Genomic DNA, 24,245 nt, shown 5'->3' with positions numbered 1-24,245 from the left:
TAATTAATGTAGTAACTGTCCGCTCTGCTCTGCTCTGTCAGGTACTTCACGCTGTTCATGAACCTGCTGAACGACTGCAGTGAGGTGGAGGACGACGGGCAGCAGGTAGCGGGCAGGAAGAGGGGCATGTCCCGCCGCCTAGCGTCGCTCCGCCACTGCACCATCCTCGCCATGTCCAACCTGCTCAACGCCAACGTGGACAGCGGACTCATGCACTCCATAGGTCAGTCAGTCAGCCCGCAGACTGGGACACTGTTCTTCACTCTCATCAGAAATGTCCAAAAAATGTCCAATTTTTTGTTGCATTGCTATATCATATGACGCCGTGTAACATGTTATTTAGATTTTAACACTTAGGTGCTCTGTACTTAACCCCAATTCTAATCCTAATTCTAATCCTGATCCTAGTCTAACGCACTGTTTGAAGTGTCATTGTGTTCTTCTTTGCGTTATAGTATGTCACAATGGCTAATCGGTTTAAAATAGTGTATGTATTTTGGACAATGTGTTTTTGGAATTTATGTAAGCACCTTATAGATTGATTTTCATTCAAATAAAGCTGTGGTAGCGTAGTGGCTAAGGAGCTGGGCTAACATGCTAAGGAGCTGGGCTAGCATGCTAAGGAGCTGGGCTAGCATGCTAAGGAGCTGGGCTAGCATGCTAAGGAGCTGGGCTGGCATGCTAAGGAGCTGGGCTGGCATGCTAAGGAGCTAGGCTGGCATGCTAAGCAGCTGGGCTGGCATGCTAAGGAGCTGGGCTGGCATGCTAAGGAGCTGGGCTGGCATGAAAAGGAGCTGGGCTAGCATTAAAAAAGTTGTGGGTTCAATTCCCAGCTTCCACCACTGTGCCCTCGAGTAAGGCACTTAACCCCGAGGTGCTCTGGGGACAATGTAACAATGCCCTTGTAATATAATTGACATATGTAAGTCGCTTTGGAACAAGCGTCTGCTAAATGAATACATTATACATGTCAATAAATGTAAATAAATGTCATTCGTATTCACATTCTATCCTCTGTGTGTGTGTAGGGCTGGGCTACCACAAAGACTTGCAGACACGTGCCACCTTCATGGAGGTGCTCACCAAGATCCTGCAGCAGGGCACGGAGTTCGACACGCTGGCCGAGACCGTGCTGGCTGACCGCTTTGAGCGGCTTGTGGAGCTCGTCACCATGATGGGCGACCAGGGCGAGCTGCCTATCGCCATGGCGCTGGCCAATGTGGTTCCGTGTTCCCAGTGGGTGGGTATTAGATTGCCATTCTCTGCTCTTCCTGCAGGTGATGAAGAAAGACATTATGCGGTTGGCGGTGGTAGCGTAGTGGCTAAGGAGCTGGGCTAGCATGCAGTAGCCTGAAAAGTTGTGGTTTTAGTTCCCGGCAGGAGAAATCCGGCGAGTTTTCACATAGATCTCCGCTTTTCGAGTTCACGAGTACTGTCTGTACGAAAAAATACGAAAACAATCGGTTTTTACCTAGTTCGAGTTGCTACAGCCAGCAGCTAATGCAGCCAGGCATCTACAGTGCTGCTCTCTGTGGGCATGTAAATGGGAGCTCACAGACATGCTGTGTGAGAGTGTAGCACTTCTGTGTTAGCTGCTGCCTGTAGCAACTCAAGCTATGTAAAACCGTAATATAATTATGAGGCTAATACTGTATATTAAGAGCTAATATATTAAGGGCTATGTAAGCCCTTGTAATATAATTGAAATAAGTTGCTTTGGATAAAAGAGTACAACCTCTGATTTTGCGTGCTTTAGGTGAAATATCTAGCAGCCATCATAGTTTGTTTTTGATAATGTTTTACTGAATCTAAAATTGTGTGCAAGGCACTTTTGGAAACTATTTTAGATATATTTATTTTGAAACTTTTTGTTATTTTTAAATTAATGGGAATAAGCACTAGGGTTGAGCATCATCAAGGGCTTGTATTTGAATGGTCTTGGTGTTGATGATTAAATGTGTGTGTGTGTGTGTGTGTGTGTGTGTGTGTGTGTGTGTGTGTGTGTGTGTGTGTGTGTGTGTGTGTGTGTGCACAGGACGAGCTGGCCCGCGTCCTGGTGACCCTGTTTGACTCGCGCCACCTCCTGTACCAGCTGCTATGGAACATGTTTTCCAAAGAGGTGGAGCTGGCTGACTCCATGCAGACGCTCTTCAGGGGCAACAGCCTGGCCAGCAAGATCATGACCTTCTGCTTCAAGGTGAGTCAAAGTCATAACCTTCTGCTTCAAGGTGAGTCAAAGTCATAACCTTCTGCTTCAAGGTGATGCACTATGCACAGATCACATGAAGCCACATTTTTACTTTTAGGTGGTCTTTTTTAGACGTTTAATTGTCAAGTCATCTCTAACTGATATCAATAAAAGACCTGGGTTTTGAGTCTGACCCAAGTCCTTTCCTGATTCCACCGCTCCTGTAACACTTTACTGTCCTCCATCAATAAAGCCAAAAAGCCCCCAAAAAATATTTACAAGAAGTGTTCTCTGTTAGCTTTATTAGAAATGAATAGTGAGATAATAGTATTGTATTCATCTTTGGCTGTCTGTCTCAGGTGTACGGCGCCACCTATCTTCAGAAACTTCTAGAACCTCTGCTCAGATCGGTCATCACGGCCCCCGAGTGGCAGATGATCAGTTTCGAGGTGGATCCTACCAGGTCAGTCCTCACTAAATCTTACTAACACAACTGACACACACAACAACCTGTGTGTGTGTGTGTGTGTGTGTGTATGTTACCAGTGTGAATGAATTTTGGTAGTGGTGGACAGTTGGAGGATCTGGGCTGCTAAATGCAATATGTGTTTGGTGTGGTCTTCTCAGGCTAGAGGCGGGCGAGATTCTGGAGGAGAATCAGAGGAACCTGCGGCAGATGACCCAGCGCTTCTTCCAGGCCATCGTCAGCTCCTCTACGGAGTTTCCCCCACAGCTGCGCAGCGTCTGCCACTGCCTCTTTCAGGTACAACAGCACCCCTGGTGGACAGACAGAGCTGAGCATCAGGAACAGACAGGGCCTTCCCTGTAATGTGTGTGTGTGTGTGTGAGTGGGAAAGGTCTAGATCCAGAAAGCGGAAAATAATTAATTGATCTTCATTCAGGGGTGTGGGACTATGTGCCTTCTCCAAGCTAAGCTGCCTTCACTGTGTTTTTTGCACTGTGGTGTGTGTGTGTGTGTGTTAGGGGTGGGCGATATGGCCAAAAAATAATATCTTGATATTTATTGTGATTTTGACGATAACGATAATTAGTCGATATCCTTTAAAAATGTGTTTTTAAAAGTCTGAGTTAGGCTACTTTACAGGTCATTATTTATAAATAGCATCATTACAATAATAACCAATAACCTGTGACTTTTAAACCAAGTCAACCAATGCATTATCACATGTCTGACATATTTCCAATTCTGCCCCCACTTTTGTGTGTGGCAATGGCATGGTCTAGCCAGCTACTAGGCTGTACTGTAGGCTAGCATCACAAGTTATAAAAATGACCGTAAACTAATGAATTAGCTTATGACTAATGTATATGAGAAATCCCATAGAGATGCTAATGGATAGCATAATCAATAAAAGTAGATATTTAAAGCGAACTTCAGTCCATTTTTCTATAACAAGATTTCTTGTTTACAATTGAATATTAAAATATTCAAAGGCTAATGTTTTCTCTCTATAAAATACTGTGTAAACGTGACTGTTTAACTCATCAATGCCACTTGAATGAAGTAGCCGCACAAATTAAACATTAGGCCTGCGTGGACCCACTAGCGATCATGTGACTTGATCTGCTGCAGCCAGGGGCTTCTCTCGCTTCTACTGCATGCACCTCCTGAATGTATGGGGTTTCAATACGTGATTTCGAGTGCCCCCCCCCCCCCCCCATAAATAATTTTAAATACTTGATAATGTCAATTTGCACATCGTTAAAACAACAATCACGATTAGGGATGTAACGATTACCGGTATAATGGTAAACCACGATAAAATGTTGACGATAACAATTACCGTTTTCTTTTCAAATATCATATTTACATGGTTGCTTACCGCGGTGTGGAAGCCGTGTGTTTATCCTTCCCAGCTTCATCCGAGCCTGCTTTTGACATACAGTAGGCCTGGTACAATGGAACAAAACTGGTACCCTACTCATTCGTTTGTCTAATTGATGATTTTGGGATTAGGCTACACCTGATTTTAAAAGGCGGAACATTTTCACCGCAAAATGTGCACTGTATCATGTAGCCACTCTGCATCTTTTTATGTTCGCGTCCACATTAAATCCATTCCACTTACGTTACCAGGAGAATACCGTAGCCTAAAGTTTTATTTCGAACGCTTACTTTGGTCTCACTCATTGGATCCAAATAACAGAAATAGCAAACTCCAAGTTATGGTAGGGTAAGTTAAGCTATAATCACATAGCCAATTAAACATGAAGAAAAAAGTGAACAGGACACCTTTTGAAACTATTTCAGCTTGTGTAGGCCTATCAGTGCATTCACTATCGCAGACTATATATATTGCCCACCCCTAGTGTGTGTGTGTGTGTGTGTGTGTGTGTGTGTGTGTGTGTGTGTGTGTGTGTGTGTGTGTGTGTGTGTGTGTGTGTGTGTGTGTGTGTGTGTGTGTGTGTGTGTGGCAAGTGCCGTGACCTTTTTGTGCTCATCTTTGTCCTGTAGGCAACTTGCCATTCTCTCCTGAGCAAAGCCACACTAAAAGACAAAAAAGAGAGCAAAAAATCAGTAAGTCCGGTAACGGTAAACGCTCTCCCTCCGCTGTCCCTGTTAAGCACTTCGGGCTCCACATGACTCTGTGTTAATCTGAAAACTACTCCACACTGCCCCCTCCTGGCAATCACCTGAAATCACCTCTACTAATCCTCCAGCCGCTGAGGGAAGAACGCTCCAAATTAACGCTCTACCCCTCACGGGCACCTCTGTGGCACCTTGGCTCACTTTGCTTTCCTTCTCGGGTCAGTGTGTGGGGTCTTCTCTTGGGCTCTTGGCTTTTGGGTTTGGGTCAGGAAAATGACCATGTGACGTTTTTTTTTCCTCTGATGTTGAGGGGTTACATCCAGAGAAAAGAGAAAGAGAGAAAATTCACTGCTGCTCCACCTCCTATCGCCAACCAGAGTGAAATCCCCGTAGGAACACAGAACCAGTGTGTGGAATTTGGTCTCTTTGTCTTATGGATGTGTTGGTTTTAATCTAAAGAGCTATCCCAAGTTTATTCTTTTTTCCCCCTGATGTGCTTACATATACCCTTCTCACTCTTTATTCATAGTCGGCCTAAAAAGTCGGCCTTTTACAGAAACATCTTACGAGAGAGGACCTCCCCACCCATCCGTCCTCTCCTCTCTGTCTCGCTCTCTCATACACACACACACACACACACACACACACACACACACACACACACACACACTGCTCACGCACTCTGCTTGTTCTGTCTGGCTGCGGTCACAGGCACATGCAAAAGCCCCTTCTTCCTGTCAGCTAAACCTTGTGCTTTCTGTCCTGCCCATGATAATGATAGAGTGCCCAACTCAGGAAGTCACATACGTCTTCATGTCTCTATAAGCATGAAGAGGTGAATACTATGATGGGCTGTTTTACTCCGACACTTGCAGGAAAATGAAGGCTGTTACTCTTTATGAACTTGTTAAGCTTGTTTCCTATATAATATAAATCACCCTATTTATTCAGGTGTACTCATTCATATCCAAAAAAAATATATGATAGTTTACTTTTAAAAGGAGTCTTTCGGGGGTCTTTGTGAGGTTTACCATCAGAATTCAACACAATCTGATTTATTATTTGTGTATCAGTCACTTCAGTTTCTTCTCTGACAGATGTTGTCCACCTACCCCCTAGGACAATGCTAACACCGAAAGCCATGCTAATCTGACCCTCATTGCCTCTCGATCCTGCTCCCATCTGTTCCGTTACCCCCCCCCCCCCCCCCCAGGTGGTGAGCCAGCGGTTTCCTCAGAACAGTATTGGGGCAGTGGGCAGTGCCATGTTCCTGCGCTTCATCAACCCTGCCATCGTGTCACCCTACGAGGCGGGCATCCTGGACAAGAAGCCCCCGCCCAGGATCGAGAGAGGTCTGAAACTCATGTCCAAGGTGAGCGAGAGACGTTCTTCAACTCGCCACATTCCTCTCTGTCTGATTGTCCTTCTGTCTGTCTGAAGACATCATACGGATTGTATGTTTAGTATACGAAGAAGTCATATCGCCTGTATGTTTAGTATATGAAGAAGTCATATAGACAGTATGTTCAGTATATGTTGACATCATATTTGAAATGTTATCTTCTGTACCTTCCCACAGATTCTGCAGAGTATTGCCAACCATGTGCTGTTCACCAAGGAGGAACATATGAGGCCGTTTAACGACTTTGTGAAAAGCAATTTCGATGCAGCTAGAAAGTAAGTCCAGTCCCCCGCGGGCGTACATCCTTATTAATATGACACTGCCAAGGCCTTTTCTTTGGAATTCTGCCTTTGACCAATCAGTAGCGTAGTTAATGTAAACTCTCACGGTCAGTTTCCCGTATATGGATTAAGCCTAGGCCTGTACCAAAAGCTTTTTTTTTCAATGGAGATTTAAGTGTTCCTTTAGTCAAAGATGTTGCCCTTAATGTGCAACAGATTCATCACAGCTCTTTTGTTTTTGCCACAAGACATTGATTATGGTAGGATTATGTGGATTTTGTAAATAAAATTGTATTGAAAATGGACTATAATTGAGTTGACTTGTCGTGTGTTTGCATAGGTTTTTCTTGGACATTGCCTCTGACTGCCCAGCCAGCGACTCGGTCAACCACAGCCTGTCCTTCATCAGTGATGGCAACGTTCTGGCTCTGCACCGTCTGCTGTGGAACAACCAAGAGAAGATCGGCCAGTACCTCTCCAGCAACAGGTCAGACCGCAGTCCTCTAACAGGTCCTCTTCCTGTTCTGGGACAGTTACATTCAGAAAGTATTCAGTCCCCTTTACTTTTTTTTACATTTTGTTGCTGCCTTGTGCTAAAATAGTTTAAAGCCATCCCTTCCCCCCTCATCAATCTGCTCTCAGTACTCCATAATGGCTAATAAGTGAAAACAGGATTTTAGACATTTTTGTTGAGGGGGAAAAAAAGGTAAAAATTAAAATATCACATTGATAATTGTAGTATTATGATTTTCCATGCTAACATTTCCTTGTTTTTTGCACAAATATCCTCAGTATGACTAGTTTATATTATATGACATTAAAGGAGAATTCCGGCTATTTTTCATATAGATCTCTGTGTGCCCCATGTTCATGCCCCCAACATGTAGCACTGTAGCTACCTGGCAGCTCTAGTTGTTGGCTGCAACAACTCCAGCTAGGTAGAACTGATTGTTTTAGTTTTTTTTTTGTTGTACCAACAGTACTCAGTGACCTCGAGAAAAAGAGATATGTGAAAAATTGCCAGAATTCTCCTATAAGCATATGTATAAACATATTATCACTAAATGCAACAATTTCAAGTGACCATTTTGCAAACTCCTCCCAACAGGGACCATAAGGCCGTGGGCAGGAGGCCGTTTGATAAGATGGCCACCCTGCTGGCGTACCTGGGGCCCCCAGAACACAAGCCAGTGGCGGACACACACTGGTCCAGCATGAACCTCACCAGCTCCAAGTTTGAGGAGTTCATGACCAGGTAAAGCTGGCGCCAGGTGGCCTGTGTGGAAGTGTGATGGTGTGATGTTTACATTGGGTCAGGGAGAGCTCTAAGATGTCCGTATGTCCCCTCTCTCTCCCTCCCTCTCTCTCTTTTTTCTCCCTCCTCTCTCTCTCTCTCTCCCTCCGTCTCTCTCTCTCTCTCTCTCATCAGGCATCAGGTCCATGAGAAAGAGGAGTTCAAAGCGCTCAAGACCCTCAACATTTTCTACCAGGCCGGTACCTCTAAGAATGGCAACCCTGTCTTCTATTACATAACACGGAGGTAAGAAAAAGTTTACCTGAGTCAATACCAGCATTGTGCTGAATTCCAACTGGTCTAGAGCCAGTTCTTCTATTATGTAACTTGGAACTATGGAAAAGTTTACTTGAGTTCATACGAGTATAAAAGTGAATTGAGTGATTGTGAATAGGCAGTTTGTTGTTATTTGCTCTGTTGGACTGGTACTTTGCTGGTGTAGTGTAGTGTAGTGTATGTTGTCATTGAAGGTGCAGGAGAATGAGGACTTTAGACTTGGTGATGAGCAGATGACAGCGGAAGCACAGCGCCATCTTGTGGTTATGGACAGCCATTTTTGTCTTGGGACTGAATTTTGTTAATATTTGAGCACTGTGAAGTGCAAACATGAAATGGAGTCCTCAATCATAGACTATGATTACAAAATGAAAAAAAAACACTTGAAAACACACAAATGTTCCACACTTGTTCCTCTATGCTGTTTTTGTTCAACTTCTATACTAAAAGCATGAGCTGTTGTAAGGGTACCAGTACAAGTTTGAGCTGTATGTCCGGTTAGGCATTCATTTCAGACTTGGTTGTGCTCTGGAGTTGTCTTTTTATTTATTTCAAAGTAATGACATCATTCATTTCATTGTACAAGCTTCAATGCCTCAACCATTTTGAAATCAGAAACTCAATGTCAACATTCACAAGAATATGAAATCGTTTAATTACACAGTCAGTCATGTACCTGTAAAGAATCTCACACGTAGTTATGTAAACCACATACATTAGTTACTTGAACAGGGCATTTAGTGTTTTTAGTCCGATATTCACTGTTTTCCCACAGACGCAGTTCTGTCTTTGAACTGATGTCTTCTCTGTATTCACTGTAAACAAAACTCATTGTCCGCATCGTCTCCGATATCGTAAGTCTCTCGAGACCGTGTTAGAGAGGTAGTAGTCGTCTTAATCTATTCTCAATGCGTAATAACCGACTTGATCTGCCGCTTCATGTCTCCAGGAACTGTACTTGTTTAATGTCACCGCAGCAGGTGGAAACTCCTAAGGCCACCGCACATCGCCGCCACTTTCGATGTTCAGTTTCTTTATTGTTTTCAATACATCACACACCCACACCATCCACTGAACTCTTTCAATGCCTCACACACACACACACACACACACCATCCACTGAACTCTTTGCTCTTTACATCACACACACACACACACACACACACTATCCACCAAACTCTTTCCTCTTTACATCACATACACACACCATCCGCCAAACTCCCCGCCGCTGTGTTTCTGATGTTCAAAGTCCCATTGCAAACCCAAGTAGGAGTGAAACCATAGCGGTCAGTGTGCTGGACAACGAGGCTTCTGGGCTGTGGCCACTGTTTGGGACTTTTCCCTGGTTGCCTTTCTTGACGCTGCGCGTTCGGAGTGTGGTGGTCTTCCGCGTGCTGGTGGTGAGGGCGGCCTCCGTGGAGTCGTAGTCGCTGGCAGTGAAGTACCTCTGCGTGGTGTAGGCCTCGTCCGGCGTTGAGAGGCCAGAGGGCGGCGAGGTCACCAAGAACCCACCGGGCGGCCAGCGGCTCTGGTAGTCTGCCGTGCTGCCGAGCGTCTCCCGTGGCCGGTGCATGTCCAGCAGGGCCGACTCTGGCCAGTAACCGGCGGTGACGGCTCGCATGGGCGGGGCGGGGTAGCGGTTGCGATGGCGGCGGCGTCCGAGGTCGTTGTCGGCGTGCGGGGGGCTGCCGTCGGCGTCCATGCCGGGCGTGTGCGGAGCCGGCGTGTAAGAGGCGTAGTGCCAGCCGCGGGTGGTGGCCAGGTGCGTCTCGCCGCAGGTGTGCCAGGTGTGGCACGGACAGCCCAGCACGCTGGCGTGCGTCCGGCGCAGCCACGACAGCAGGTAGCTGATGTTCCGCTGCTCGTCGCACGCCCATGGGTTGTCGCCCAGCGTGATGAGCCGCAGCGCCGCAAGCCGCTCCAGCGCGCCCTCGCTGACCGCCGAGAAGCGGTTGGCGTGCAGGTAGAGCCGCTGCAGCCGGCCCAGCTGGTCCAGCGAGCCGGGCAGCACCTGCACCAGCGTGTTGTGCGACAGGTCCACCGTCTCCACGTGCCGCGGGATGTTGGTGGGCACCGTCCAGAAGCGGTTGCGGCTCAGGTCGAGCGTGCGAAGAGAGGGCAGCGTGTTGTTGATGAACACCACGCGCTCCAGCTTGTTGGCCGACAGGTCCAGCAGCCGCAGGTTCCAGTGGTACGCCGTGTCGTTCTTGTCCAGCAGGCGGAGGCGGTTCCCGGACGCCCACAGCTCCCAGAGGGAACGGGGCAGCTCGGCGGGCAGTCGGCTCAGGCGGTTGTGCGACACGTCCAGGGAGCGCAGGTGGCTGAAGGGGCTGAGCGCACGGTCCAGGTCGGTCAGTCGGTTGTGCGAGAGGTTGAGGGCGTGCACGTTGTGCTGCAGGCCGCTGGGCAGGAGGCGCAGGCCGCGCCAGGAGCAGTCCACCTCGCGGTGGCTCTCGCTGCACGCGCACGGCGGCGGACACAGAGCCAGCGTCCGCCAGGGTATCGCGGGCAGCAGCAGCAGCAGCAGCACGGTGACGAAGAAGGCCCAGGGTGGCACCATCAGGACACACCTGCAGACCAAACAAAACAGGCTGGTTACGACGACGGGCATCAAGCTGTGCCAACTGAGTCCTTCTGAAAGGAGAAGATAATATCCCAGACAATGTAAGCATGAACATTCAGGACACACCTGCATTTGAAATAGAGCACAGGAAACACAGGAGCAAAATCAGGTTGAAAAAAGCCCTGTTCACTGCAGTAAAATCAATTTGCTTCCAAGTTCTGGTTTCCGTGTTTTGATGATTCGAGCTGAATCTACTGACATTGCACAAGCTGCCTCACTCCCACGTGTGCTTCTCCTGGATAGAAAATGCTAAACTAGCCTGCGGTCATTTGAGAGTTAAACGTTGATGTTGCACAGCCTGTGAGCCCCAATAGTGTTATATACCCCGTGTGTGTGTTGGTCTCTCAGTGGAATCGTGCACAAATAGTTAGAACGAACGCGGAAACTCCCACCCTCTACGCTAGCGTCCACCCGACCTCTGACCCCCCTGTGCAGTAGGGCATGGCACAGATAACGACATTAGCGTCCTGACTGCGCTGGACAGTGGAGTTACACAGCACACCTGCCCCACCTGCGCGACTGTATCGAGCGTGTCCCTAGCCTTAATCGTGCAGTCCGATCTGACAAGGGTTGCGGCAGAGCACTGCAGACACCTTCCTTCAGGCATGCGAATGCACAGATGACGGAGAGGAGAAGAGAGGAGAAGAGAGGAGAGGAGAGGAGAAGAGAGGAGAAGAGAGGAGAAGAGAGGAGAAGAGAGGAGAAGAGAGGAGAGGAGAAGAGACGAGAGGAGAGAGCATATGAGTACGCACAGGAGCAACATTAGACGTGTGTCCATCGATTCCCCCCCCCCCCCCCTACCCCCCGCCCATTAGGGTTATTTAAAAATGTGCCAGATAATTGCTTTCAAGCCCGGCGTCCCCACGGTCCCCTCGTAGTGCCTGGAGCGGACATGATCCATCAAGGAGAGTCAGCTATTGATTTCAGTGTCTCCGTCATGGTAGTATTGCACTCCTAGATGCTAAATGGAAGTGATGATGAATGGAAGCTATGTGGATCGGCTGAAGCACACAGATGCAGCATCTCGAATCTGGAATGTGACTTTGGTTTGTGCTCGTGCTCGTGTGTGTGTGTGTGTGTGTGGTAAAGCGAGTATGCATTCTGTGTTAAGTTTAGACTGCAGTGTTTCCTGTAGGTGGTCAGTGGTCTAATATGTGTTGCGTGAGAGGTTTCTGGAAAGCAAGTTCCGTGGAACACAGCGTTGACGAGTGTGTGTGTGTATGCTCATGCTTTCGTGTGTGTGACGAGCCCATGCCTCACCTCTCCTCTGCTCTCCTTTTAGCTTGTTCGGTCATTGGTTCTTTCTCATCTTTCTTTCTCTCTTTCCTTTGTTTGCTGGTTACTCACCTTCCTTTGGTCACCATTTCACATCATTTCCTCCTGTCCTCTCTCGTTCTCTCCTTCTCCTCTCCTCTTCTTTCTCCCTCCCTCCCTCTCTCTCTCGCTCTATCTCTCTCTCTCGCTCCTTCTCTCTCTTCTTTGGCCTCTTGTCTTTGTCGTTTGAAGTGGACGGCTGATGAGTGAAGTGTGGCCAGTTTATCCTCTTCCTCTCCACTCCTCTTCTCTTCTCTCCTCTCCTCCTCTCCTCCTCTCGTCTGTCGGAGTCGTGCCCGTTCCTGTGTGCTGGTGCAGATAGTCCCAAATGAAGCCTGGAATCTCACCTCCCCACTGCAGCAGTCTCTCACACACACTGCTTAGTTCACTCCGATCGCGCCGGTGCGGAGTGTGTGTGTGTGTGTGAGAGAGAGAAACAGAGAGAGGGCGGGGGGGGGGAGGAGGGTTGGGGCGGAAGTGGAGATAAATGCAGAGCAGAGGAGAGGAGTCCCTCTGCAACTCACGATGGGCACGTGGAATTGCTGACTGCAGTGTTTTATTGTTTCCCCCACAGTCACACACACACACATAATCCTATACTTTTTCTCTTTCCAATTTCTGCCTGTTATTGCTTCTACGACTGCCTGCGGGATTTCAGCACTTAATATAGTAGGAGTCCACTCTGGCCCAACTCTAACCCTACCCAGGGCATGCCAGATCATGGCGGTATTACCGCAAAAATCATTTTGCCCTTCTTAGATCGTTAGAGCGCTTTCTGCTGTTTTTGTTTGCACACTCACGTGGGTTGTGAGCATACATACAGTATTGGGGAGCTCCAGACATTCTGCAGTGTTTTGATACTTCTCTAGTTGTGAATCTGTGTTGTGAATTGTATGTTTCAATGATTATCCCCACGTTCCACTGTCAGGTTTAAAGCCCAGTGCGTGCCTGGTGTTGTTGCCAGGCAGGTGAATGGATGCTGTTGCCAGGGGGGATGCCAACAAAAGGGCACTAGCCGGTGCGGAAGTGGAGTGTCCGAGCTAATTCTCCCTCACTCTTATTCTCTGCTCTGCTGCGCGAGTGAAAAGAGACATTCTTTAAGAGGCGCACGATGCTGCTCAGCACCGCCATGGCTGCTGACTGCTAATGCGCCAGGCCCGTACCGTGTGTGTGTGTGTGTGTGTGTGTGTGTGTGTGTGTGTGTGTGTGTGTGTGTGTGTGTGTGTGTGTGTGTGTGTGTGTGTGTGTGTGTGTGTGTGTGTGTGTGTGTGTGTGTGTGTGTGTGTGTGTGTGTTTGAAAGGGATCTCATTACAGTTGTCAGTGGTAGTAAACACACTAAAGCAAACATATACATTATAATCTCTCACACACTCATGCCTACACACACACACACTCACACAACTGGCTACAGTAGTGTAGAGAAATGCACGCTCTGAGTACATGGATAAACAGATCTGCTAATAATATACAGGTGTACACTATACACACGGTGCACTTTACACACAGCTGGTGTGTCAGTCTGTGTGTTTGTACAGTAAGTGTCCAAACAAAAGCACAGGCAAGCTCAAATAAAGCACACATTTGCCCTCCTAGGTTTTTTATGTGAACACACAGTGTTTTATGCAAGTTAAAAGAAACAAATCCATATTAACTGCCCCCGTGTATTAACCTCTTTGCACTACCCTGACTTAATCTTTCATTGCACAATACCTTTCATTACAGACACCAGAAGCAAAATCTGGCAAAAAGAGGAAGCAAATCTAAAGGAGAAGTGGCAATTAGATCAGGCCATGAAAAGTGAACTGTACCTCTGACAGGAAGACAAGCGCCTATTTACAGATGTGAAGTAATCCATCAATTATTCAGAGACTGTAGCTGTAGTCTTGATGACAGGATGGATTCGAATGTGCTTTACATTTCAGTTTATTTTTTACTATGAGCTGGAATGTATGTATTCATGTAGACAGGGCGCTTTCCACTTAAAGGACCATATATCACGATCTTGTAAAATTGCTGTTTCACTCTGCTTGGATCATCTCTATTGTTCATAATGGTGTAGGCACTATGTACGGCATTTCTTTTTCAGAAATTCAGAAAAATGAGATTTGAAATTGAAAAAAAAAGATACATTTTGTATTAAAACAAGACTTTGTGTGAAATTGCATCACTTTCAAGACTAATTACACTATACTAAGATATGCCCATAAATATAGACTACTTTTGTGAGAGTTGACTTTGGCTTCAGTACATAACCCCCCTGAAATATCACTCTACCTACGTCAACAGCCTTTCATTTGTAGATAAATTAGCTTTGGACTTTTTCCACTCGTACCCGTCTGCAGCCTTAGGGGGAAAGAAGTGGCTTACAGACTCGCCCAATTAAACGCCAACAGGCTCTAGGGCAGAATTTGCAGCAGATCGAGGTGCTGTCAGTCAGTCTATTAAATGGACGTGTGGACATGACCATGCAAATGGACATGCAGAATTTACACACACCAAGGCATTATCAGTCAGTCTGTCTTTAAAATGGATGTGTGGAGGCTCTGGTGGCATCCGTAATTGAATCTTTTTTCCTAATTGCCTGTTTAAATATCTGGTATCTACCACAGGTGTGAGGTCTGGATGCAGGCATGTTCTAAGTCTTTATATTAATTTTAGTCTGTCTTCTCTAGCCAGGGATATGGAAGTATTTTTATTTATTTTTTATTTAGATTTATTTCTCTGCAAACAAAAGTTTATTCTAGAAAATATGATGTAATTACATACGGTAATTGTACATGATTGTATACTACATTCATCAGGCTTTTTCACATTACTAGTACTTAAATAAACCTGAATTAAAGTACGCAATTAAAATACGCAATGCCAACATTACATTATTGAAATTAAAAAAAATATTCACAAATAAGTGCCATCTTAACCAGACATATGTAGGAAATCAAGTAGAGCTCTTGACGTATGATAATAAAGAAAAATCCATCCAGAATTCAGGGCCAGCGTGTTGGCTCAGTAACACTGCAGAGCATCGTAACTCAGGTCCACATCAGGTCCACATCAGCCCACATCAGTCTTTAAGCTTCAGTGGCGCTCTTCTCCACAGCTGTGGCCGCCTTTGTGTTGCTTTTCTTTTCATCTGTCTCGTCAGTCTCGTCCTTGGCCTTGTTGTCGGCGGCGACAGCGGCGGTGCCAGCGGCGGCAGTGCTCTTGGTGGCCTCCTTGACGCTGCTCTCAGGTTGTTCGGCCTTGTTGGCGGCGGTGACCTTGTTGGCTGTACTCTCGTTTGCGTCGGAATTGTCAGGCGCAGCTGTCTTGTCCACGGAGCTTTGGGCACTACCAGCGCTGGCCGTCTCCTCCTCCTTCTCCTTCGATTGGTTGTTCTCTGCCGCGTCTCTGGCCGCCCCCTCGTCGTTGAACACCTCTGACATCATGATGGAGGACTCGTTGGGCTCGTCGGCCTTCGTCCTGCCGTTTTCCGCGCTGGTCTTGACGTGGCAGATCTCGTAGTCGTGGTAGTGCCTTTGGATGTGGCACAGTTTGCAAGCCAGCGTCATGGTGGTGATCAGCAGGATCACACAGCCTAAAGTCAGACCCCCGAAAACGAGTAAACCAATTTTATCCTCTCCTTTTGTTATGCCCTGTAAGCAGTCACACGGGCAGGCTGTGGTGGTGGTGGTGGTGGTGGTGGTGGCGGTGGTGGTGGGTAATGCAGATGTTCTAACTTTTGTGATGGTTGGTTTTTTGGGGGTTATTGTTAAGTCAGATACTACTACTGCAAAGTCTGTAGATTTGGGATATACTGTAGAACTAGGCTCGCGGTTTTGTTGTTCGGTTGGGTTAGGTTTGGTTTGATTTGACGAAGCCTCAGGAAAAAGGTCTTTTGAAGTATCGTTGCTAATTGCGTCCACATCCATTGGCCCCATGAAGGTGGCTATCAGAAGGGCGGACCACAGCAGTGAGGTAGTCATGATTTCTTGGAAAATCTGATTGAAAAAAATAATAATTGTTAGTGTTGGGATAATTACCCAAATTAATATCATCAAAGGCGTTTCGGCAATTTTTAACACTAAATACCACAACAACTAAACATAAATACCATAGAGTTTACTAAATAATCATTGAATAAATCAGATGAAATATGTGTCGATGCCAAACATAGGTTTCTATTCAGTGGTAAAATTAAGACCAGTTAAGTTGAGAAGATTGATGGCATTGGCATCTTTGCACAGTAAATGACTATTACACAACCTTTGAAAATGTTTTATCTTTTATTTACTTATTTTACTTTCTTTATTTATTTACTAAGTGTTGTTCATTCATCGTCATGGAAAAATGTATATATATAAAATATAAAAAAACACTTTAAAAGGGTTTCATTTTAATGAGCTCTCCTAACATTACTTTTTTACATTTTTACATCTCAGTCAAACGTGACGGAACTTGATTGCTTGACCAGGTCATAGATTACTGTGCACAAGTGCTACAGGCACCACTCTCAAATAATCTAATTTGATGGCTGACTATAAATATATGGAGTACAGTAAAAGTAGCCTAGTAGCCTGGTTACCTGATTCAGAAGATGTACGCTCTTTTGGTTGCAGTGCCGTGTTAAAGGTGAGCTCTCAGACACAGATCGATCTCTAACCCTCAGTTACAATTGTAGCCTGTGACTGACAGAGGAAGTGTTGCCTGCACAAAAGAAGTCCGCAATAAAGATGTTTGTTCTCTCTCTCTCTCTCTCTCTCTCTCTCTTTTTAGCTCTGGTGACTTGTTTCCTGTTCTTCTCTCAGTTCTGCTCTGGTCTTTTTTGTGTGGATATTTTTATTCCCCTGCTCTATGCCGCTCGTCACGCACATCAGTGTGATCACACTGCGAGTTGCTTTCTTCACTCGTAGGACGTAGGAGTAGAACGATGGTGTACATATGCATTTGTCCGACTTTTATAGTCAACCTTTTTGTCCTTACAGCTTGTATAGAACTCACCTTAGCTATAGAAACAGAATATATGCACCACATGTTCACGTGGCGACTGTTCAGTATGTTGACATCTTCCATTACCTCCTGGACAGTGGTGTAGTGGTAAAATGGGTGGTTAAACTATGAATTCTGTGATCATGGTAAGGTGGACTGCGCCATGCGGTATAGGATTTTTAAAAAAAGGCGGCGCATGTTTGATGATGGTGGAGGTTATTGTCCAATGTTTATAACAATACCAGTGGTATTAAATGGTTCCTAGAGTGTTGATGAGTGTACAAATTGTGAATGTGGATAATACAGTGTGATTTTTTTTTATGTTAAAAGTCGCAATAACTCTTTAGAGAGGTGGATGAACTCTAATAAGAGGTGGATACACTCTATTTCTGAAATTTAAGTGGTGGATAAACTGTGTTTACTTGCGTTTAGCCTCCACTACAACCCTGCTCCTAGAGGTGCACTAAAGTCACCTTTGCAGTGTGCTCCCCAATCGGGGGGTCACAGTGTGAATTGATTGTTGTATGTTGTAAGAGGAAATATAGGAAGGTCAGTGCCACCCACTAGTAAGAATTAGTGTAAACTCATGTATCAGTCCTATGATGGAAAATTGATGCGAAATGAACTGCAGGTTGGTGCCCTTTTCTGCTGGTTTCCTATTAAGGTCTTGTAAGACTGTTTCCTTTTGTGAAATGTCATGTTGAAGACTTTATAGTAGCCTTAATTTAGATCTGCATCATCTCATTTCCTCTTTCCATGCGCACAGACAGCAGTCTGAGTCTCAGCTCACATCACCCCACTCTGCTCATGTTTCGGTCCTCAGACCTTCATCAGTGCAAAGATGCACTTTCACACTGATGAAGGTCTGAGGACCGAAACCGAAACGTGCATCACCTCACTTGGTAGCACCTTGGCTTGATTGATTAAACACTTTGTTTATTTATTTTTTTGTCAACGGCAAATAATAGTGTGTGAGTTTCATCTTCAGCAGATTACCACTCCCATTCATGTTAATGACTGATGCCAACATTGGTATCTTCAGCCCAGAAAGTTCAAAAACGGCCGCCAACATATCATTTTATGGTGTTCAGTATTGCACTAGAATTGACCGATGACTCGACCGATGACAGTTCGTAAGCTAAATTAAAGAGCTATGTTGTGCATTTTTCATTTTCATTTTCAGTCTGGTCCTCTTCTATTGCACCCCTCCTCCTCACCTTGACCATGACCTTATGACCTTTGCTGTTGCACAGGTTTAAGACGGGCCAGATTAACGGCGACCTGCTCATCTACCACGTGCTGCTCACGCTGAAGCCTTACTACGCCAAACCCTACGAGATCGTAGTGGACCTGACCCACGCCGGACCCAGCAACCGCTTCAAGACGGACTTCCTGTCCAAGTGGTTTGTGGTGTTCCCGGGCTTCGCCTACGAGAACGTGGCCGCCATCTACATCTACAACTGCAACACGTGGGTGCGCGAGTACACCAAGTACCACGAGCGACTGCTGACCGGTCTAAAGGGCAGCAAGAAGCTGCTCTTCATCGACTCGCCGGCGCGCCTCGCGGAGCACGTGGAGCCCGACCAGCAGAAGCTCCCCGCCGCCACGCTAGCTCTCGAGGAGGACCTCAAGGTCTTCCACAACGCCCTCAAGCTGGCTCACAAGGACACCAAGGTCTCCATCAAGGTATGATGTAAAAGCTGTCAACGAGTTAATAATAATAATAATAATAATAATAATAATAATAATATTTTTTTACTTGTATTGTATCTTTATCAAACCCAAGGTCGCATTACAATGGAGCAAATATGACAGCAGTGTTGACTGTAGTTGTGTGTTAATGACCTGCATTGTTTTACTGCTGTTGTGTTTCATGACTGGCTTCTTTTGCGTGACACAACTTACTGACTTATGCAGCATTTGGGGGTTTAGTATTGTTACTCATAGAGATTTCAACCAATAGAAAGCATGACCTGGGCTCAGATCAACCAATAGAAAGCATGACCTGGGCTCAGATCAACCAATAGAAAGCATGACCTGGGCTCAGATCGATCATAAAATTATAGCTGTTCCCCTGTCTCTGTTCAGGTGGGCTCCAATGCAGTCCAGGTGACGTCGGCAGAGCGCACACGCGTTCTGGGCCAGTCGGTCTTCCTGAACGACATCTACTACGCCTCGGAGATCGAGGAGATCTGCCTGGTGGACGAGAACCAGTTCACGCTGACCATCGCCAACCAGGGCACGCCGCTCACCTTCATGCACCATGAGTGCGAGGCCATCGTCCACTCCATCATCCACATCCGAACACGCTGGGAGCTCTCGCAGCCAGACTCCATTCCGCAGCACACCAAGATCCGGCCCAAGGACGTGCCAGGGACGCTGCTCAACATCGCCCTGCTCAACCTGGGCAGCTCTGACCCCAGCCTCAGGTAAGCACCAGCCTCTGGCAGACCCCAGCCTCAGGTAAGCACCAGCCTCAATTAGCCTCAGGTAAGCCCCAGCCTCAGGTAGCCTCAGATAGCCTCAGGTAAGCGCCATCCTCAGGTAGGCCCCAACATCAGATATCCTCAGGTGAGTACCAGCCTCAGATAGCATCAGATAGGCCCCATCATCAGTTATCCTCAGGTAAGCGCCATCCTTAGGTAGCCTCAGGTAAGCACCAGCCTTAGGTAGCCTCAGGTAGCATAAGTGCTTGCAAAAGAATTAAAATACCATAACCTGCTCAGAACATCCAACTCTTCTCTCTAAAACAGCCATTCAGTTTCAAATTATTGCACTTTTTGCACTTTCCTAGTTGAAAGGGAAAGTTGTTCTCATGTTATGAATCAGAAAATCTGGTCAGGAGTGTGATTAGTAATTCTGATTATGATTATGAGCACTTCCTTTTCAGTAGTTCAGACATTACCACCATTTTGACCTCGGTTTCACACCTGTGTTGGTCTGAACAGGTCTGCTGCGTATAACCTGCTCTGTGCCCTGACCTGCACGTTTAACCTGAAGATCGAGGGGCAGCTGCTGGAGACGTCTGGCCTGTGCATCCCGGCCAACAACACGCTATTCATCGTGTCCATCAGCAAGACCCTGGCGGCCAACGAGCCCCACCTCACCCTGGAGTTCTTGGAAGAGTGCATCTCCGGCTTTAGCAAGTCAAGTTAGTATTGTAACTGTCTCACTAACACAGGAAGTAGTATAGTCCAATCAGTACTACCGCCACCTCACTAAGTGCAGGAAGTAGTATAGTCCAGTCAGTACCACAAGTCACTTAATACAGGAAGTAGTATATTCCAGTCAGTACTGCAACTATCTCACTTACACAGGAAGTAGTATAGTGTAGTCTGTACTGCTGCCATATCACTAAAAACAGAGGGCTTAAAATGTCCAGTACAGTCATTAAATTAACAATCTGAAATATTCGGTCAGTACCACTGTCATCTCACTACTACAAGAAGTAGTATTATTCAGTCTTATTATTGCCGAGTCTCCAATAAACGCAGGTAAAGCAAGGTCATTAAAGAGAAACTATGCAGTTTTGGCAATTTCTTCGCTTCGCTTTTTGCTCACAGATTTCTCTGCAGAGCTCCCCCTACAGCTTCAGAGTATATATTTTACAACCCTCCTCAATCTGTCAGTCTGCCGTTTCCTCTTTCCCTGTTCCTCCTACAACAGTTTACTCACTTTCGGCTTCTTTTCGCTGGCTCTGACATGACAAATGTCTGAGAAACTCCATCTCTACCTTGTTCTAGCCGGCGCCTGGCGTGTATGTGTGTAGTGCAGTAAAACAATTTGTTACATCGCAAGGTGTTACGGCCGGCTCGTTTACTGACCGCAACATAAAGGGAAACGGACAACAAAGTTCCAATTTATAATTTATTAAGATTAAGCAACAATAGTAATACCAAACATGATGTGTCTAGGGGGAAGATGAGTGTTGGCGTGCGTGTTTGTATTAATGCAATGTCAGCATCAGTATGTAAGATGAATAAATGGTAGACAAAAGAAGACAGAAAGATTAGAGAGAGAGGAGAGAAAGAGTAAAGTGCCAGTGCAGAGAGAAAGTCAAAATGGTGCCTGCAAGAGAGAAGAAAAGTGCCTGAAGGGGAGGAGAGGAGAACTCCTTATATAACCACACCCTGATGCAGGTGTACACAATCCCTAATTGACATAATCAGGCCCTACCTGCCCGTGCACTGACCAGGAGAGGCCTGAAGGGGCACAGGGGGTCGTAACACCTCCCTCCCTAAAAAGAGGTTTGCCATAGGAAAACCTCAGCTACCAGTATGGAAACAAAAAAACTACAGAAGACCTCCTGTGGTCCATTCTTAATCCCGACCCTCTAAACTCACCATCCTGGGCCCTTAGACAGCGAGAGAAGAGAGACAGAAAACACAGTGGCTAAGACTAAAGAAAACATAATTACAAACCCAATGCAATTTATAAACCCCACTCAACATGGAAGATAAACCTTGAAATCAAAAGTAGAACAATCTGAATCATGAACATTAGTTCATTGCAGGGTGAGCGATCACACATACTTTCAAGCATTTTACTAAGAATGACCAAATGGTCATGCATGCGACGTCTCGACACACAAGACCTGTCCTGTCCCCAAGTAGGTTCAATAGATGGACACAAACACAAACCAATTCCCTCACTCAGATCACTACATTCCCACAAATTGAAAATGCAAAGGTGATTACTGGGTGGTACCGACCCACTATCACCACAATGCTGGGCCAAGGAGGAAAAAGGCACATTAGGGAAGAGTGATGGGAATGGCTTCACTAAAGGATCAAACTCAGACACAATACAGCTAAAGTCACTGGTGCCCTCAGTGCAAGTGACACTAACTGGAATTTCCGTAATTTCAAAAAAAGGTTTCTGTTACACTAGTCGCACAAGCAACCTTTTCAACACACCCCACAAAATCAGATACACTCACTGTGACACTATTCACCTGGCCCGCAGGTGAATCCAACAAATCATCTACTTGAGTCACAGCAGCAGTAATGATGTTATCCAAATGCCCAAAATCAGAGTTCTCACAAGGGGTCAACTTTTCTGCGATAGAGTCTACACAACCGAAAGCATCCCCTTGGGGTCTCTGCACACTTTCAATCTCTGGTTGCAACTCAGTCACTGCTGGTGGCGACACCATGGCAGTACTTCCCCACACATTACATCCAGCTAAATCATTTCCCAGTAGTAGGGACACCCCTGGCACTGGAAGAGATGGGCACACACCAATAACCACACTACCAGTGACTATCTTGGAGGTCAGTTGAATGTGGTGAAGCGGCAGTTTAGCAAAACTCTCAAACCCTTTTACCAAAACATGTCCCGTCACCGTCTGATCAGATAGGGGTAGAACACCCTCCAACAACAGAGACTGAGCAGCCCCTGTGTCCCTGAGGATGCGGACAGACACCCCATCTTTCTGACCCAGCAGCGACACAACTCCCTCTGAAATAAAAGGTTCATACACAGAATGACTGCTATCAACAATACTATGAGATGGCCCAATAGCAAGAGGTGTTACCACGCCAAGAGACTTGGGCCTTCTTCCTTTCTTTTGAAGGACCAAACAGTCTGCGACTTTGTGGCCAGGTTTCCTACAGTAAAAACACACAACCTCACTCTTAGCAGGGGATTGACAGCGACTACCTGGAGGAGATGACCTTGAGGAGCTCGAATCCTGAGACCCACGCCTCAATCTGCCCCCAGGCATAGTCTTTAACCTACCCTGGTTGTTACGCCATTGCGGATTGCAAGTCTGCCTATGGGTAAGGGTGTATTCATCGGCTAGAACCGCAGCATCCTCCAATTTCTGGACATGCCGTTCATTTAGGTACACTGCCACAGATTCAGGGAGGCAACTTTTAAAATCTTCTAATAGAAGCAGTTGTTTAAGATCTTCCCTAGTTTCTGCCTTTTGAGCAGCACACCATCGATCAAACATACCCTCTTTCTCCCTGGCAAACTCTACAAAGGTCTGCTGGTCCAGCTTCGTACAGCTCCTGAAGCGTTGCCGATACACTTCAGGGACCAGCTCATAAGCCCGCAAGATTGTGGCTTTGACCACGTCATATTGGCTACCCTGTTCGAGGCTAAGTGCTGTATACACCTCTTGGGCCTTCCCAGTTAAAACACACTGCAACAGCAGCGGCCACACTTCTTTGGGCCACTTCAGTGTAATGGCTACCCTCTCAAAATGTGCAAAATACTTGTCCACGTGCTTCTCAGAAAAGGGTGGCACTAGCCGGATGTTTCGGCCTACATCAAAACCAGGCTGTATTGGAACTAAGGGAGTGGGCGCAGGGACAGAAGGAGAGCTAGGTGAAGAACCATCCCCTTGAGCAGCCAATTCAATTTCAAGCTTTTTAAGAGTGAACGCGTGTTCTTCACGTTCGCGAGCAAGTTCGTGTTCACGAATCTCACGCTCACGCTGGTGTTCCCGCTCACGTTCCTCTAGCTCTATCCGTTTCAACTCTACTTGTTGCTCAAGCCGGCGGAGTTCAATTTCCTTTTCCATCTCCTTTTCCCTTAATCTAGCATCATGCTCAGCCCTCAGCTTCTCTAGGTCGAACAGCAAAGGTTTATCTGGTGAAGCTGTACCTTCCCCAAGTACACCTTTCTGAGTCAGTTGGTTCTTAACAGCAATAAATAATGTCTCCTTTAGCTTCTTTTCATGAGCAGTTATAATCAACTCATAATGTTCTGCCACTTGCCAAAGTTGCTCTTTAGTGAGATTTTCTAGCAATTCTGCAGATGGGCCAGCGATAAATTCCTCCGATGAAGTCATGATTTAGAGATAGATAGAAATGTCACTAATTCACAACACAAGATAACCTCCACTCTCAACAAACACTAAAGTGTGAAAACACCATTAAATATAGCACAAGGTAGCTAGTCTTATTTTTTAAGATAGCAGACAAAAAAACGAGGCACAAAAATATCCCAATACTCTCTCTACAGAACAAAGCACAATCACAAAATTGAGATTACACACAAGCAAATCATTAACAGCAAATTGGACAAGAATGAACACACAATCTGATTCGAATCACGTAGTCCCACACAAAACGCTGTTCAATGATTACTTAAAAGGCATGCAATCTTACTACCAAAGCGGCACTACAAATTACGATGAATGACTCACTACGCGAGCTCTATGTCATCAGTCATTCATAAATTTCCTGAAAATTCATTCAAGCACGACGTCTCTCCATCTCAAACAAACATGTAACTAGCTAAGAATGCGAACTTCTTCAGTGATCTTTTTAGAACAAATCACGTAGCATTGTGTAGGCTACTCTTAACAAGCTAGTTAATACAAACATTAAACACTAA

At 46.1% G+C, this 24,245-nt stretch overlaps 3 protein-coding genes across 7 annotated transcripts in view; 1 reads left to right on the top strand and 2 right to left on the bottom strand.

Moving 5' to 3' along the window:
- nf1b (neurofibromin 1b) overlaps window positions 1-24,245 on the top strand; it is an 85,692-nt gene that overhangs the window by 32,291 nt on the left and 29,156 nt on the right. For 3 of the 5 annotated variants that reach the window (XM_076275129.1, XM_076275126.1, XM_076275125.1), the window contains exons 25-38: window positions 42-223; window positions 1,029-1,240; window positions 2,036-2,197; window positions 2,548-2,651; window positions 2,816-2,951; window positions 4,665-4,727; window positions 5,953-6,111; window positions 6,319-6,416; window positions 6,763-6,909; window positions 7,531-7,677; window positions 7,852-7,962; window positions 18,152-18,584; window positions 18,987-19,327; window positions 19,847-20,049. In XM_076275129.1, the coding sequence (XP_076131244.1) occupies window positions 42-223; window positions 1,029-1,240; window positions 2,036-2,197; window positions 2,548-2,651; window positions 2,816-2,951; window positions 4,665-4,727; window positions 5,953-6,111; window positions 6,319-6,416; window positions 6,763-6,909; window positions 7,531-7,677; window positions 7,852-7,962; window positions 18,152-18,584; window positions 18,987-19,327; window positions 19,847-20,049 (2,498 nt within the window). The remainder of the gene's footprint in view (window positions 1-41; window positions 224-1,028; window positions 1,241-2,035; window positions 2,198-2,547; window positions 2,652-2,815; window positions 2,952-4,664; window positions 4,728-5,952; window positions 6,112-6,318; window positions 6,417-6,762; window positions 6,910-7,530; window positions 7,678-7,851; window positions 7,963-18,151; window positions 18,585-18,986; window positions 19,328-19,846; window positions 20,050-24,245) is intronic. The other 2 variants (XM_076275130.1, XM_076275127.1) reach the window with 1 other exon arrangement.
- LOC143111910 (oligodendrocyte-myelin glycoprotein) lies at window positions 9,172-10,552 on the bottom strand. The gene has a single exon (XM_076274160.1). The coding sequence runs from the start codon at window positions 10,550-10,552 to the stop codon at window positions 9,236-9,238; it is 1,317 nt and encodes a 438-aa protein (XP_076130275.1). The 3' UTR covers window positions 9,172-9,235.
- LOC143111454 (uncharacterized) lies at window positions 14,626-16,691 on the bottom strand. Its single transcript, XM_076273692.1, has 2 exons — window positions 16,495-16,691; window positions 14,626-15,910 (listed from the first exon to the last, which is right to left on the bottom strand). Exon 2 carries the CDS (start codon window positions 15,893-15,895, stop codon window positions 15,002-15,004), a length of 894 nt encoding a protein of 297 aa, XP_076129807.1. The 5' UTR covers window positions 15,896-15,910; window positions 16,495-16,691; the 3' UTR covers window positions 14,626-15,001.

This window comes from Alosa pseudoharengus, unplaced genomic scaffold (assembly GCF_046254945.1).
Source record: "Alosa pseudoharengus isolate Yale_2024_CS ecotype anadromous, Long Island Sound unplaced genomic scaffold, YU_APseudo_1.1 YU_APseudo_1.1_scf_8, whole genome shotgun sequence".
Lineage (NCBI taxonomy): Eukaryota > Metazoa > Chordata > Actinopteri > Clupeiformes > Clupeidae > Alosa > Alosa pseudoharengus.
This window is presented reverse-complemented; position numbering and strand designations above follow the sequence as displayed.

What these genes read in the sequence shown, in the direction of transcription:
- LOC143111910 (XM_076274160.1), bottom strand. Translation starts at nt 10,552, where the DNA reads ATGGTGCCACCCTGGGCCTTCTTCGTCACCGTGCTGCTGCTGCTGCTG.
- LOC143111454 (XM_076273692.1), bottom strand. Translation starts at nt 15,895, where the DNA reads ATGACTACCTCACTGCTGTGGTCCGCCCTTCTGATAGCCACCTTCATG.